A 17,360-nucleotide genomic window follows, 5' to 3' on the forward strand; every position below is an offset into this window, starting at 1 on the left:
TAGCTCTCTTCATGTCTTTGAGACGGTGGTTGACAATATGAGGTCGGACGAGAGGCCGCCGAAGTCAGGTAGAGAAGTGACGGCGGCGGCGGCGGCTGCCACTTGCCGGAGAAGCTTCATCCTCTTTTCCTTTGAAGTTTTCAGCATTAAATGTCACGCGGTGTACACCATGTTTACTTGTTTCTTTCAACAAATCCAACATGCATTTTAATAAGCTCTGCTTATAGATTTTCATTGTAATTAATTAATTAATTAATGGTTCCTGAAAATATTATAAAACATGGAGGATTTTTCTTTCTATCAAGTCAAAAGTGCGATTAAATTGAAGAAATTGTAATATAAAAAATATATGGAGCTACAAAGGGACCCTTACTAGCCACTAAAATATCCTTCTGGTCATGACTATGTCTGGCACATCCTCTTTGACATTTTCATAGAATCCATGTCGGCCAAAATCTTAGCACTTGCCAATTCAATCGAAATATGGAACTTAAGAAGAAATGATTTTAATTCGTTACCAAGATCTCTTCAACCAGTTAAACAGCAACAAAAACGATAAATAATTTGTCTATTTTTTTGTTAAACAATTAATGAAACCATAACTTGTTAATTTTATTGTTTGTGAATATCTAAGTGCTTATATCCTGAAATTGGTGTAAACCAGACGCTTAGGGTCAGGATAAAAAACTGAACTTTAATTTTTGTTAAAAAAATATTTAAAATAAAATTATAAACATTTAAATATATTGATAAACCTATTTTAATACAAAAATGTTTTGATACAAGTTTTTTTATGAAAAATGTAGATTTTTTTTATTATCAAAATGTTGATGCTACGAGGGTGATTTATTTTTTTATTATAAAAATACTATTAAAGTCTAACAAATGAACAACTTAATATATGTTTTGCATCAACCTATTATTAAAGTTGAATTGCAATCATCAAAATTAAAGCGTCTACTTTTTATCCCTCATAACCATCTGGTTTTTAACAATTTCTCCTTATATCTTTGCTGCACTGATATACATATATATACAAACACACACACAACAAAGATATAAGGAGAAATTCGTGCCAATTCTTATAAGGATGTTCAACAAGTTGAACTAATTTGGGCTGGGTTCAAACTCACTTATTTTGAACTTTGACTCCAGATCATATCGTTTGATAAATGGGATGGGTCTTCTAGCTTAATCGAGTTGAGTTTAAATTTTTTAACTTTAAATTGAGCTTAATCGAATCTAGTTAGAGTTTTTTTAACCCTGAGTTGAGCTAAAGCAAATGAACTCAAGCTCCAGCCGAGCTTTTTTAATAAAACACGCACCGTGCACCAGTTAGGGACGTTTGCTATAAAAATATCTTTCCAAATTTTTTTTTCTGACCGTTGCCCGGGCCTAGCGCTCGCAGCTCGCGTTGCCTCTTCCCTGCCGCGAGTTCTTCACCCAGCCACAGCCGCTGCGTCCTCGTCGTCCCACGCACTCTCACTCTCCTGCCACTCACCCTCATCTCTCTCTCTCGCTGCCTCCCTTGTCTGCCTCCCTGCGCCGTGTCGCTCCCTCCCGAGTCCCTCCCTACCTGTGCGTGAACGCTTGATTTTGCTGCAGACCATCACGGTGAGTCCCCCTTGTTTAGTTCTTTCCCCTTTTCTTCCACTCTGTTTTCTGCCTTTTCATTTGGCAACCCTTGAGATTCTATACGAGTGAAGGCGTTCGACGGTCCCTCTGCTTTCAGGATACATTCTTGATTCTCCTCCTTGCGCCTCCTAAGCGAGCGGATAGAGGCCTGTACGTCGAAAGGAAACATAGGGCGTGGCCTGAAAATCCATCGCAAGGCTTCCGAGTCAAGAGAAGACTTGAAATCTGCGTCCCCAAGAAATTTCGTCTGCACCGGTGTCCGCTTGTTTCTTTATAAGCCTCTATGTGGTGAGTCCCACCCGCTGCTCCTTCCCTCCCCCCTCCCTCGTGTGTGGGGTAGAAATCTTGATTTTGCTGTTGTTGAAGATAGCCTGATTTTGTTGTCGTTGATGCAGTTGGGGTCGATTGACAGACGAAGAAGAACAACTCAGGAGATTGCTTTTCCCTCCCCTGCTCCTCCTGCTCCGTCACCTATTTTTCATCTTCTCTCATTCTCCCATACCTTCACCAAGGTCAGTTCGCTTCTCTCCCCCTTTAAAATTTTTGGTTGATTTTCCAGAAATTTAGCTCTGCCATCTTTGTTCTTTTTGTTTTCTGGTTTCCTGTCCGTGCGTGCGTGACTTGCCTTCCTTTTATCTGTTCGCTTCTTTTTGTTGTTTTGTTTTCTGCCGCCTATTTCACACGGTTCTGCAGACTTGCCTTCATTTTATCTGAATCTGTGTTCATCAGAAGCATTCATTAAGAAGCATGACAGTAGTTGATGTTGATGCCTCTTCTTGTCTTGTAACGAATATCGTGATCATATAGCAGCTTCAACTTCATCAGAAGCTGTTGCTGCACCATTTGTCGTGTCATAGCTCTAAGCTGAGATGAAACCTCATCAATTGCAGAGTTCAGCTGAGCTATCTTCTCTGTTAAGATCTTACGTGTTTTCTGCCATCAGCAGCATCAATCAGAACCCGTCAGCTCATCAAGTCTGATTTGTATTTCAGCAGAACCTTGAACTTTATTTATAAATTAAGAAGTTTTGTTGGAAAAGTTTGAAGCAGGAAAATCTTATCTCCGACTTAAGGGGCTGTTTGATGGCCTGAAAATGTGGAATTGGAAATATATTACCAGAAATATATTTCCTGGAAAAAATGAATGGGAAAAATCTTTCCGATTCCAATTTTGGTGTGTGTGTGATTGACTGAGAAATATATTTCTATGTTTGACGAAAAAGAAATATATTTCCAGATTTCTAGAAAATTAATTCTTAGTTTGATAATAAGGAAACATTTTTTCAGATTTACAAAAATTATAGAGAAAAGTATGCAATCAGTCATGCGTGGAAGTTTTCAGTCTTATAGGGTTTGCTAACCCAATTTGTGTTATTCAGTTCTTCATTCCAATCTATGAAAAATAAACCCAATTTATTTCCCTTGACTTAACCATAGCATGAAAATTTTCTCCATGAAAAGTAATCAACATTCCTTCTTCTTTGCCAAAAATTAGAACAAAACAATACTAGTTTCATATTAGCCAAGAATGCAACTAAATATAACAAATATCTAACGAAGTAGCAAACATGAACAAAACAATACTAGTTTCATATCAGTACTCACTTCCTATTTGCTGTTTGGGATTCACATTGGAGAGCCAAAGAGTAAAAAGGCATCAAGTGGAGTCATGGTAACCAGCATTGCATCTCATGGTTGGCAAAGAAAGGTTAACTGGAGATGAACTATATGGCAAATTTTCAGTCCCCAGACAACCAAAAAGAGAAAATCAAAATCGACAAACATGAAAGAAATATAATAAGGGTAAGAAAGAAATTCAATGATGAACAGATTAAGGTCAATAACACTCCAGAGAAGTGCATACCAGCCCAGTCAGAAGAATGTCCGTCAATAAGCTAAAGGCGTTTTGTTCAGAAAAAAATTGAACTACTGTGCAGACCCAGGGAAGTTTGTACTCGATCAAGCTAGCAACAGTCTCCAGTAAGATCACAGATGGCACACCAGCAGAAATAGGTGAGAGAAAAAGCTGGTCCTTGAGTCGTTCCCTAAATTGAGGTAGAGGAACAAGTAAGTGTCGTTGAACTACTGATAACAATACATGTGAAGAAACTACATAACTGAAACAGATGTCAAGTAAAGTATTTCATGAATATCTTCGTAATATAAAGTTCAAACTACTGCAATAAAAAAACACAAAACAAATATGAACATGAAAAAATATAATGACAGCCAACCATTTCAATGAGAAAAAAAATTAAGTGGGTGTGTATACATAGGCAGAAAAGTCAAGTGGCTGCAGGAGAAGGAGAGTCCTAAATTATATAGAGTCTAGACTGAGCTACTGGACCTCCTTTTAAAGAATGAAGTTTCTGGAAATATGGTGGACTTAAACATTCCTGAGTTTCATTCTCCTTTACATCGAAGAAACAAAGATGTCACATGCGTTTGAGTGCATCCAAGCTGCTCTGATTTGAATGAGGCACACCATAGGTTCCCTATAAGAGAATCACGGCAAACAGGTTTTATTGGTGACCTAAACTAAATCTTACCATACAGCATCATTCTTCTTTGCTATCTCCACCTGAAATAAGCAACTATATAAAAGAAATTGGTGAACCGAGGTTTTCGGACTTTGAGGGTCAGCATAGCTCAGGTCGGTCCACTCAAATCCAAGGACAAGGCTACCTCCTTTTCGTTTATAAGTTACAACCATCTCTGCCCCTAGAATCTAGCTCCAACACTACATTTACGTCCCTTCCCCTCTTCTTCACTGCACAGACACACTTCTAACGCCACTCTGAACAAGAAAGAACCGAAGGAAACAGCAGAGCGTTCATGAAGCAGGAAGTTGTTCACATATGGTAGACACCATGACTGTAATCTCACCACAGTAAATCCTTTTCTTGTTGATTACCAATTTTCAACGCATTCCATATGCCAACACAAGACAACGAACAGGGGGAAAAGAATGAAACATGCCGACCGAACAACCACTCTGGAGTATCCTTTCCCCGGTGGCGGGTGCGCCACCATGGATCGTGCTTCCACTATTGATCGTGCATCGATCGAATGACCAAAATCAGATGAAAAGGGAGGCCTGGTTAGGGACATTCGGAGGCCCCGGATGCATAGGACCTCATTCCCTCCCCTCATCTTTCCATTATATGGTAAGATGAAAGCATTCTCCTTGTCTGTGAATCTCCTTCAAGTTGCATTTTCTAGGAAATAATCAAACCCACTACATGATCTTTGGTTACGGGTGGATCTATTTTCTAATTCACACCCGTAGTTGCATTGACATTTCCCAAGATTATCGAAGACACCTCCAAAATGGCTGAAAATCTTTGTTAGCGAGTAGCAGCTCTAGCTCATGATATCCAAGTAGGGTGAAGGTAAGCTCTTGACATGTAAATTTGTCCATAAAACTCCACCAATTTAGAAAGATGTCATATTACATTTGTAAGAGGGTGTTTGTCAACAAAAACACTAACACAGTGTTCTCTGAATTTGTCTCAAAGATTAGGATAAATTCATGAAATACTAGAACATACGAATCCAGATTCATGGAGCACTTATGCAACGAAACATTAAGTATCTCTGCTTAAAAGCACAACAAAAGAAAAGAAAAAAAAAAACAAAACAGAAAACCTTACAGGAGTTAAAAGATCTTGCACCCAAAAAACAGATGAACTTTGGCATAAAAATTATAGTACAAAGGAATGATAATGCTTATAGATAATCAGTTTAATATGGTCTCCATTTTATTCCAATCCTTGTATAATGCAGCCAAAAAAGAGAAAATGTATACAATATTTTCCTTATAAATAAGACAAAGACAGAAGTCCAGTGATTCAAAATTCAGATCACATAATTTCCTTTTCAATTGGATCAGAAAGGCATGTGTACAGTGGAGTTCTGCAACTTACATGATTGCAAAGACAAGGAATCAGAGATAACAGAAATAACAAAAGCGCAGGGATGCTTTTTTGAAACTAAAACAAAATGCTGCCTCCCAATTAAATTTTTCTCATAATAGATGCACACCTACCTTAACCTGCTTGGATGCAATGCGCAAAATAAGGCTCCCCACACCGCCATTTACTCCTTCCATTCCAGGACCCTCTTCCCGTTGTTTGACCAAGCAAAGTTTTATGTAGTCATAAATTGCATTCTTTTATTGGGTGAACGATGAATCTTCGAAAATTGGAAGTAAACGCTAAACCATTTTTACAGAAAAGCTGCAACCAAACTGCTTGACTTTGTTATATATTAAAAAAGAAGAAAAACATACACTACAAGAAACCCAAATCCTGTACATCCCTCCTTTAACAGTTTTCCTTTATGTATGTATATATATATATAAAACTTATGGATTTCTTTGTTTGGATTTGGATGGAGAAATCCTCCAACATTTCACAGCATGCTGCGCCATGGAATGCATTGAGTGGTGTTTGATTGGATGGAGCTCAAGGATATATATATATATATATATATATATATATATATATATATATATATATATATATATATATATATATATATATATATATATATATATATATATAAAATCTGAGAGAGAGATTTAATGAGGTTGGGTGCTGTTTGATATTTGGTTTAACACTCTTCAATTTTATCCTCGCACTGACAGAATTTGGGAAATTTTCTAGGGGTGGAAAAATCACAGGACAACTAAGCTGATCATTTTGACCTTGAGAAAACTTCTGGTAGGTGAAATGTTATTGAAAAATATTACGAAAAAAAGGAAACAATAACATCATCAATAAAAAATGGAAAACTTTAAAATGTCTTCATTTATACTGGTAATAAGCAATGGTGGAGTGGAGATACATGGGGCTGGTATGGCCCCTTGAAAATTTTCATTGGAAAGGCTCATAATCACATTATAATGACTCAAAAATTGCATGGGATGCCCATATCAGACTTAGACTTATGACTCAAGAGCCCAGGGGCGAAGGGAGGATGGCGACATGGGCCTTGGCCACCTTCAAATTTGAAAAACTTTAAAAATTTATGTATAAATCTAAAATTTTTTAATATATATATATATATATATATAAATTGTTGAAAATTTTTATTTCGGCTCCTGTTGGTTCCTACAACAAAAAATTCTTAGCACCATGAAAAAAAGGAAACTTACCTTAGAAATGTTTGATTGTTAAACACCATTACTTTAAAAACAAATTAAAGTAGGCGATCGTGTGCCATGCAAGGAAAGCATCTTTGAGGCTTAGAGAGTGAGGAATGGATTGCTTGGTCCTTATTAAGAAAAGCACAAAAATATAGTTCTTTTTGAAATTATAAGTAAAAGGTAACCTCAGAAAGAGAAATTTCCCTTATACATGTTAATCCACTTTGGCAAATCTTTTTTGTGTACTCTAATACCTCTCCATCTGTTTATCTTTGCAGCGAAAAATTTACATTCTGAAACGAAACGCATATCAGAAAGTCTTTGCTAATTACACATCAATAGCCCTGTTTGGGCTTAAAGGACGCAACCGAACAGCGTAAGTCAGATATCGGATCTACTTGCTTTCGATCAATGGACCTCAATCCTTTCCTCATCCGACAGTCTCGAAAGTAGAGGGTTCATCGCTCTCTCTCTCTCTCTCTCCTGCCAGTGCCATGGCATCGTCGGCCATCGAGGACATCTTCGAATCCTCCCTAAACCTCGAGGAACGCCACCTCCAGGAAGGTTACAACGAAGGCTACAACGACGGATTGGTCTCCGGCAAGGAAGAAGGAAGGGAGGTGGGTTTGAAGGTTGGATTCGAGGTCGGGGAAGAGTTGGGTTTCTACAAGGGGTGCGTGGAAGTGTGGAAGGCAGCGTTTGAGATCTGCCCAGCTGGTTTCTCTGCTAGAGTCCAGCGGAACGTGAAACAAATGGCGGAACTGATCGAGCGATACCCAATTCTGGAGCCCGAAAATGAAGGGGTTGAGGATCTGATGGATGCTCTAAGGACAAAGTTCAAGGCTGTCTCGGCAATGCTTTCGGTTCGTTTAGGGTACCAAGGATTCCCTGGACTGAAGGGAGAGGATAAGTCCGGGTTTTGAGATGGAAGGAAGTTGAGAAGACTTCCCCAATTTTTTGAATGATGCAACTTCTTAAACGATTTATGAGTGTGTTTTCTGATGATGAGAATTATCTTTGTACCCAAGTGGAAATCTGGTTCTAATTTTGGGTGCTTGAGGTTGGTCGACGTTTTTCTAATGTTTGGTGTGATAAAAGACGGACTTTTTTTGTTCTTATCTCTGTAAATTGATGTAGCAAATGTTAATCTGTTAAGTTGAATACTGATATGAGCGTTGACGTAGATATATTGTATTCTACGAGTAAGTAAATAGCATTGATGGTTTTGGTGGGTAACATAGCACAAAGTCTATGACTTGCAGATTTGATTAGAGGTAGCACTAAATTCTCAAACCCAAATATCCAGCGGTTATAACTTCATGTGACACCGTGGAACTAGGGAGAATCAATTCCATAAGTTGCAGTTTTATATCTTTGCTCCCAGTGTAATTTATCCTATACAGCAAACTTTTTAACTTTTAAGTACAAGAAGCCAAGCTAAGGTTGCTTTGTCTTAGTTATTTATGCCTCAACATGGTTTCAACTTTCGACATGTGATAGCAAAAATGTTCTCCAATGTAATCAAACAAAAGACAACTAAACAATGCAGTAACTAGGGTTATTCATTTGAAATGGCAAATAATTCAATGTTCCACATTCTTGATCAGCGCAGGAAAAAACATATGTACTTAATGTTCTTGTCCTAGACGGTGAGATCTTTCTGAAATATTTGACATGTTGGTTACCTGTTCTCTAGGAGGAGGAATATGAAAAGATGGTGGAACTAGAAAATACATGAGAAAGCATAAAATAAAGAACCTTTATTGAATAAAAGAGAGTTACCAGGTTCAACTGAAATAGCTGACACAAGAGGACCATATACTCCAATATATGGAATTCCTGTAGTGCCTTTTCCAGCCCAAAAGAAGTGAATCTCTAGTATGTTATCAGTTACATTCACACTTTGAAATATTTGTACAGTAGCCTTGTTAGATCCATTGGCAGCCTTTTTTATATTGAAATCCTTTAAGTCTACCTTCCCCTGCATCTCCATTAATACAATGTTAAGTCCTAAAACTATTCGCCAAGAAAATGCTGAGCCAAATTTTTCTTACCTGAATATACACATCAAATATACGTCTCCCCAAGCTGGTATAATTCTTATCATCCGTTATAACTATCTCAGAAAAGTAAAGCTTCACTGTGTAAGGCCCATTCCACAGACATAGTCCATAATATTTGAGAGAGAGTGGAGAAATGCGTGCTGTTCTGTATAGTTCTGGGTTTGACATAGATAGTGTTGAGTTGGTGAAGACAGTGTATACATCACTGTCATCATTATTATCCATTATAGTTCCAGTGCTGCTTAATGCCCAATTTCCTTGAGGACTTGCATAGAAAGCTGCACCACCATCTATTGCAGTATCTCCATCAAATGTTGTGTTGCCAACAGTGACTGATTGACTGCTCCCACATTTCACATGGAAAGAAGAGTCTGCAAGACAGGAAAGCAGATGATGTGAGATAAACGCTAAAGAGGCAACAACTCTGGATTTGGGCTCAAAAGAAGTACAAACAAGGAAGAAGCTTACGTCTTGGTTTTCGAGCATTGCAAGGATAATTTTTTCTCAAACAAGGATGTATAATATGTCTGCATGAACATGAAACATGGAAAAATGTCCTCAAGAAAGGGGCATTAACTGCTATAGAAAGTTTTGAGCTTGTAGGCACAATAAGTAACAGCAAACAGTCTAGAAAATTGATAACACAAGCCAGAAAATCAAAATGTAAAAAGAAGGCTTACTCATTTTTCAGTACTTCTGGGAAGCTCTCAACTAAATTGCTGAAGATTGATAATTGAAATGTCAGTTGGAAACATGACAGAATGTAGAGAAATGTAAAAGTCGTAGAAAGCTGAATCATGGAGAAGCATAAATATAAGCTGAGCAGCGGGGCTTACGTTTTCCCACCCATACAATTAAGTGATGAATCAGAAGTAATGTCTGTGAAGTTGTATGACAAATCCCTACACAACATTGGAAACATCAATATGAAAGAAACACCAGATCTAAAGCAAGACAGGAGAGAAAAAATTTGTGTTTAGAAATTTCAATTTAACGGACATAAAGCAAAATTTTAAATGGAAGTCAAAGAAATAGTAACTGATGGGTGGATGAGAGCACTGCACAGTGTGAATTTCCATATTCGTAGGTAAAGTAACCGTTCAGTGCATTTCAGTCATAAGATATTCATTTACAGGCAATTGCTGGAGTTGCTCCTTCTTTTGTCATAGCATGTTCCTAATGATTGTTTTTTGACATCTTATTCATATTTAACCAGTTTTCATCTGATGGCCTTCGGTTGGAACCAGCTCAAGCTCAGGCATGAGTCGGTCAATATTTAATTCAGAGGCAGGCAAGCCAAAACATCGACTAGAAAGACATGGAGACTTGAAGTGCTTTTAAACTAAAGAGAAGAATGGAATAATTAAGAAAAAAACACATACACTTCCACGCTAGTCCCCAGTATCCAACCAGGTACAGGGCCAGATAAGCTATTGTTTGTCAGATACCTGCACCAAAAAATAAAAAAACATGCACCATTTTATCATGTTAATATTGCTAACTATTATGTTATTACATAGAAAAGAATCCATAAACGTTATCACTTGAAATAAGTTTACGTACACAAACTGTAACCGGGAAAGGAATTGTAAAGAGTTTGGTATTCCACCAGTCAAGTTGTTAAAGCTAGATCCCTGCAAGGAAACAAAAGCCAAGTAAGCTATGCAAGGAACAGCAGGGGATATTCTACTGAGAACCTTCAGTTTAGTTCACTTCCTTTACTAGTCATTCACTTACAGTATTCTCAAGGCCTTGAATTGACCAATATAATCAGGGATTTGACCAAATAGCAAGCAGTTCCTCAATATCCTAAACCATATAATCACAATCTCTTAGCTGAGTCCCTTGACATGTAGAAACTGTAGATCCATAACATGAGAGACAATGTTGGAATTAAGCTCACAAGCGTGATAAGCGGTTTTGTCTGCTCAAATCAAGGAATTTTGAACTTGTTCCAAGTATGTCGCTGATCCTCCTATAATTGGTGGGATTCCAAAATTGTAAATATTGTGACAAAATTACATCAACTAAATATTGAGTAAGTTTATAAGGAAATGTACAGCTGCTCTAGATTTTCCAATTTGCTGATGCCATCTGGAATTGGACCCACCAGATTTTTGCCCTGGATTTCTCTGAGACAAAATCATATCAGAAAATAATTATCGAAGAAGCGCCAGTAGTTCCTGATGAAGCTGATAAAACTTACAATCTTTCCTGTTGTGTCCAGATCACAATAAAGTCCGGCAGCTGCCCAGACAACCCAGTGCCACTTATCCTACTGCAGTTCAAACAACTTTTAGTTAATTTCTTTGTTTTTCTCAGCAATTATGAGTTCCATAATTAATCAAATTTGCCATATTGCTTGGTTAATTGAATTTTCCATGATGAAACTTTATATTACATACATCATGATTTGTAAAAGAAAAACCAAAATTCATGATATAATTTTCGAGATGGAAACATATCCAAAAGGTTCCTTATCGTTTAAAGCAAGTATTTTTATCGGTCCAGGTAGGAACAATTTGCGCATGCTGCATCCACCTAAGCCAGAATCAACTGTGATATCTTCTTCCACAACAATAAAAGTTATGAAGCACTGGCAACTTTATCAATTGGGATCCACTTAGGCTAGTCACAGTACTAGGCCTGGTTGGATTAGCTTGTTAACAAGAACAATATGCTTGAATAAAAGATAATTATTTACATGCTCGAGTGCATTAACGATGTGAATATCCATATACCTCAGCTCGTACGTGAGTTTTTTATGTGATGACTTGCCTAACAGATACAGATGTGGCTTGCCCAAATGTTTAAAATGCAAACTGAAATCATTTTATATCATATCTTCACTTAAATTTCCACATTCATCACATAATCATGCAATGGATGGGAGAATAGATAAATGCACACAGACAAAATAGTCTCATACTCACACATATAAATCGTCTGTTTATATTCAACGCGATAATGGGTCCAATGGTTCTTCAAATTTGCAGAATTTTAGTTAGAACTTGGAAAATCATAATTGATTATTGCATTTGTGGAAAAAGAATGATTGTTGATCTTATTACATTTTCCTTATCCACTTCACCTCAACAAGGAAACAGTAGGGCCTGTAGAAGGATTCTTACTGACCATCTGTACATACCTTGGTGCAATTTGGAGCACTTGTTAATTCCTTCTGCAATACCTAGTTTACTTCATCTCAATTAGGTAAGCTTTGTCTTCTCAGTCTATTCACACTGGAAGTATAAAGAGCGGAAGTGGGATGATTATTTTACTCGAAAATAACTGATCAATTAGTAGAAGGGAAAGAAAGTATCGTACAAGTCAGTCATGTTTGTCAATTTTGCCAAAGTTTGGGGCAATTCTCCTGTAAAATTATTTGAACTGAGGACCCTGCATCCAAATTTTAACCACTTAATGGTGAGGCATAGTAAAGGCCAAAAAAAAAAAAAAAGATTTCCGGATGGAATCTACCAACAGTAATCTTACAATCTTTGTAAATTGCTCAGATTTCCAATATGTGGGGGTATTTCTCCAGAAAATTGATTTGCTTCAAGTGTTCTGCAGGCCCAAATCAAATAAAGTGCCAAACAAAGTGGAGTTTTAACATTTTATGCTACCAACTTCACCAGAACCTTAAAATAACTTTGAAACCTACAGTTGCTGAAGTGTGACCATATCTCCAAGTTGTGCCGGAATAGGACCTGATAAGCGGTTACCATAGAGAGTTCTGAAGACATTTAAAAGAAAACTTAAATGAATAATGGAGACAAACAATAAAAACAAATCAACTCGCCAAATTGTTCTATGCATGATCATTTTATGCACAACGGAGTTAGGATCTTCACCATGGTAAAGTACTAATTAGCATAGCATGTTCTCATAAACCATGGTCTACCCTCTGCTTCATGGTTAAAATAACGCGTTAGAGGACAGATGCGATCAAATTTTATTTAACGAGCTTGTAATGTTTGTTTCGGATTCCCAACTTCAAAACCTCACGACCAAAATCTTCTTACTCTTTATAAATCACAGATCTGACAGTGTTCAACACTATATCTTTGTTCTTCAAGAAATAATCATAGACAAAACCACCTTAAACAGGAGCCGTACACAGTGCACAAAATCAGAAGCAACTTTTTAAACACAGAAACTGTTCGGGAGTACTTCAATGGAACAAAATAATTGAAGATTCAGTGTGTACAAGAAAACGAATACGAAATGCTTAAGAGCTACAAGCAGCATCGTCAAATAGTGTACCATATCGGCCACTTTGCCAAAAGAATTACTGGGTCGATACAGGTCTAAAATAGTTTTTTTTTTTTTTAATTATTTTGGCCTGGTCCTTATGCTTTTTAAATAAAAAACTGGGATAGGCTGATATCCAACAAGCGACACCACTTCCAATAATGGCAACATTGACCATAAGAGGATCTCGAAGGCAGAGAGTATGAGAAACATTCTTAAACTGTGTTGCGATCGAAAAAACGCTTATACTCTCGTCCAGATTGTTTTCTAATGACAAAGCTAACTGACATTTACTTTTTTCTAGACAAGAAAAATCTAATCTGTCCAGTCTAGTTTGGTCGGAATTTCATCAGGAGGATCCAGTGATTGCGTATTTGTTAACTACCTTTTCTTAAGCGAGAGAGAAAGAGAGAGAGCGAGAGAAAGCTGAAAATCTTACAGATTGACAAGACGGAGAGCGCCCCACTCGGTAGGTATAGTACCGCTCAAATAATTGTCGGTGACATCACTGGTAGCAGCAAATACAGTAAGACGAAAAAGAAGAAAGATACAAGAAAAGAATTGTGATGCTTAAGACAAACTAGAGCCATCATCGATAATCAAACGAAAACTGAAGATGGTAATTCGTCAAAATGGAAGAGAAAGGCTTACAACTGAGTAAGGAAGGGGAGCTCTGTTAGTTCCTTTGGAAGTGTTCCAGCCAGACCCAGTTGTCGGAGAAATCTGCGTATAGATGCTTTGACTGTTACTTGCGTGTAAACTGCTTTAAACAAATCCACATTGTATATGTAAAAGAAAGAGATCGACAGGCATTACATGCTGATAACGTGGCAGTAAGTGGTCGAATTTTGAGGGCATTCACATCCGACAGACGGATTGGATGCAGCAGGAGGGAACCAGCTGCAGGGATCAACGCTGAAGTTCCAGTCCGTCTTGCCCAGCGTCCTAGCGATCTGCTGGAGGGCAGTCACTGCCACGTCCCCACATGAATTCAATCAGTCTCTTCAACGGAAGATCACAAAACGCCGCAAATGCCAACCAGCATGGCTGGATATGTATCTACCCACATTAGTTCGGCAAGTTCGATTGGACCTACTTCATATTTTCATATCCTTTTACAGAAATTTCAGAAAATGCATCCGTATAACACAAAAACCAAAGAACAGAACATATTCACGCGATAATATATAGACATACATATATAACATTGTATATTTGTTTTACGAAAAAGTTGCTAAAAAACGTACGAGTTTTCATACCATATGAATGTAGAATATCGGGGGTCCTTTGTGAATTTAAAATTTGAAAGAACTCAGAACAAATGACTGTCATGAACACATATGTATTTCCTTAACAGCATGATAATCACACCACCTGCTTATTTTTTTCTGAGCTTATAAAATATGAATAAGATCAAGATATTATATTCCTCCTGTTGAGTTTAAATAGATGTTTACTTCTTAAAGAAAAGAAAAAGGAAATGATCTTGAACAAGAGACTGAGTAGTGGCTGTAGCTGTCTAAAGACGCAACCAAATGGTAACAAAGAGAAAAAGATTTTGCTCTCACTCATATCAAGACATACGCTCTTCCAGAAAGTCAAATACACTGTTCATCCGCTTAATAAAATAACATGAATATCTAGGATACGACAACAACCATATTAAATAAAACAACCTTAAGCCCGCTGAAGGGCAGAAGGATCAACCTAAGTTTTTTGTAGAATCTTGACCAACTTATTAAAAGGCCTTTGACTTTGACTCGAGCTCATTTAGAATCCAACCATGGACCATTTCGAGGTATCTTTTTCATTGTTTGCTCAACAGTGGACAAACATGTTCATGATGGAATCGGTAAGATTCAATTATTAACAACATCACATAATATTTCTGATTTAGTAAAGACACATGAATCCGAATCTATTAAGAGACTGAATCTGAAAGTGAATCCACGACCCGATTCATTTGGAGTTTTGGATTCAATTTCAGAAATTCGAACCTTGGTACCAATTCAATTTTAAGAAATCTATTTCTAATGTTCACAGTTTTATTTTTAATATAGTAAGGAGGCGTTTGGCATTCCGCACCAAACCAGGTTTAAGGTGAGCTTGGATGAGTGGATTTGGTCAAACCCCAAAAGACTTAATGCTGGATGTGTCATCCACCCACAAGAACTATTTAAAAAGAAACTTATCTTTGAGTCTGAGATAATAACTAAGTTTTCCATCCGAACACCCGTTGGGTACCGACCCAAATTGAAATTGTAACAATGAAGTCCAGAAAAGGAAACAATCCAATGATATTCCATGAAACTTGATAATGACAAGAACGGAGACTGGTTAAAGCTTATTCCATATGGACCCGATGCCGTTCAATTCGAGCAACTCTGGTTGGGCGTATTGAGGAGGGACTGACAACGCGGGAGGATCGGATCTAACCTCGTGTCCGATGTTCGGAGAGGTGCTTGAGAGAGTCGATCATGCCAGATGGTACCGCCAGATCTTAGCACCCATGATTGCTAAGTGCAGGGACCTGATTTGCAGGCCGGGATAAGAAACCATGGCGGATTAAGCCATCTGTGTTACGAAGAAGAAGAAGGTCTTCTCACTGCATTTTGGGAAACTAAAGCGAACCTGTAAGCTTCTTGACGTGTACTCTAGAAATTAATCAGTAAGAGAGACGGTGGGGTTTTGGGTTCACTGAGAAGAAAGGAAGCCTGCTTCCCATCTTTGGAAACCGATGACAAGAACGAAAAAAACAGAGGTGGGGTTGCCGCCGGACCGCCGGTCAATCTGGAATTGGTGGGTACCTTCTTTCGGATCCAAAACTGGAGACGTCAGCGCCGAACAGGGACGAGGAGCAAGCAAGAAGGCGATGAAGACGGAAGCAATGAAGAAGAAGACGGTGGGAGTTGCTTGAAGCTGCCGGCCGCCGTCACCACCACTACCCACGCCGCCGTTGTTCATAGTCGACGATCTAATCTTTCTTTGATCACCAACACTAGTTTTACCGCTGCCCCAATGTCCTGCAGGGAGTTGGACTCTTGAATGGGTCTCCCCAAGTAGGCTCAACGAGTACACGGAGAAGGCGCCATCACCATAGAAAGGGATCTACTACATGTTTTTTCTCACTCTCTGTGAACTTTCATTTCCGATTCTCTTTATTGGGGTTGCGTCTGCAATTATGGGGTAGGAGTTGGGGAAGATGATCGCAGCAGAAATTTTTCTCTTCTTTAAACGTCCTGTTAGGTAGTACAGCAGGGCAGCAGCAAAGGAATTTATTATTGCAGTAGAAAACAAAATCCTTTGGGTTTTAGATATGGAGAACACAGCACGCAGTGGCTGACCAAGGAACTGCGGGATCCACAGAAGGGGCGCCCCTTTTTCAATCGTCTGCCGTGGCAGCATGACCCACATTGCCACGGGCTGCGTGCTTTTCGTTTTTCCCTTTTAACAGAACGAAGCATCGTTTAATCCAACTTAGATTCGATGTTCGACTCAACCGGATATAAGAAAATGGACAAAGACAAAATTGATGTCCTATTAAGACTGCTGGTCAAGAAGTTTATATATGAAACGACACTCTAGTGGTTGAATTATAATTTTAACAAATTTTCTAATTTAACTGAAATATAATATAGTTTTTTTCTAAATATGAATTAATATTTTAGATATCCAAAGAAATGGTATGATAAAATATATATCCTATTTCAATTGGATACATTGACCGTTTTCTTTTTCATTTTCTTGAAAATCTAGTTCTTTTCCACATTTTTTTCTCCTTTCCTATCCTAGCTCTCTTCAAGTCTCTGAGACGGTGGCTGACAATATGAGATCGGACGAGAGGCCGCCGAAGTCAGGTAGAAAAATGATGGCGGTGGTGGTGGTGGCGGCGGCGGCGGCGGCTGCCACCTGCCGGAGAAGCTTCATCCTCTTTTCCTTTAAGTTTTCAACATTAAATGTCAAGCGGTGTGCACTTCCGTTGATCGCCATTCTTTATTTGTCATTTAGGGTTGGTGCAATGGTTGGAATAGAATTGGTCAGTTATTGTTTTGATTTTTAGTAGCATCAACTCTTTGTCTGCAAAAGAAAGAACACTACTGATATCTAAATATTCACTCGAATAGTGGGATTATTAGCCTTCTGCTCACCCGAAATCTCATCCCTACACATTATTTGTTCTTCGGGCTAAACCGTTCATGTTTACAAAAATAAATGTTAACTCATCATTTATCAGTCCTAATCTTGCTCTTGTCAGCGGCC

General features: G+C 38.1%; 1 protein-coding gene and 1 long non-coding RNA gene across 9 annotated transcripts in view; one reads left to right on the forward strand and one right to left on the reverse strand.

The window, feature by feature from the left end:
* LOC116260638 (probable LRR receptor-like serine/threonine-protein kinase At1g07650) overlaps positions 1–16,318 on the reverse strand; it is a 29,792-nt gene extending 13,474 nt beyond the window's left edge. The window contains exons 1-11 of one of the 7 annotated variants that reach the window (XM_050078377.1): positions 15,908–16,318; positions 13,917–14,070; positions 13,752–13,823; positions 13,540–13,608; positions 12,511–12,582; positions 12,342–12,413; positions 12,174–12,245; positions 11,053–11,124; positions 10,907–10,978; positions 10,750–10,821; positions 10,584–10,655 (exon numbers count right to left, since the gene is read on the reverse strand). In XM_050078377.1, the coding sequence (XP_049934334.1) occupies positions 10,584–10,655; positions 10,750–10,821; positions 10,907–10,978; positions 11,053–11,124; positions 12,174–12,245; positions 12,342–12,413; positions 12,511–12,582; positions 13,540–13,608; positions 13,752–13,823; positions 13,917–14,070; positions 15,908–16,064 (956 nt within the window). In that variant the 5' untranslated portion in view covers positions 16,065–16,318. The remainder of the gene's footprint in view (positions 1–10,583; positions 10,656–10,749; positions 10,822–10,906; positions 10,979–11,052; positions 11,125–12,173; positions 12,246–12,341; positions 12,414–12,510; positions 12,583–13,539; positions 13,609–13,751; positions 13,824–13,916; positions 14,071–15,907) is intronic. The other 6 variants (XM_050078376.1, XM_050078375.1, XM_050078373.1 and 3 more) reach the window with 6 other exon arrangements.
* Positions 1,367–7,274, forward strand: LOC116260693 (uncharacterized). Of its 2 annotated transcripts, XR_004174156.2 has the most exons (4): positions 1,367–1,614; positions 1,733–1,923; positions 2,031–2,147; positions 7,062–7,274. It is a non-coding gene; the product is annotated as an uncharacterized LOC116260693 (long non-coding RNA). The 2 variants fall into 2 exon arrangements; XR_007573623.1 differs by lacking the exon at positions 7,062–7,274 and having other exon boundaries at positions 2,031–2,803.
* Positions 16,319–17,360: the final 1,042 nt, after the last annotated feature.

Source organism: Nymphaea colorata, chromosome 1 (genome assembly GCF_008831285.2).
Source record: "Nymphaea colorata isolate Beijing-Zhang1983 chromosome 1, ASM883128v2, whole genome shotgun sequence".
Taxonomy (NCBI): Eukaryota; Viridiplantae; Streptophyta; class Magnoliopsida; order Nymphaeales; family Nymphaeaceae; genus Nymphaea; species Nymphaea colorata.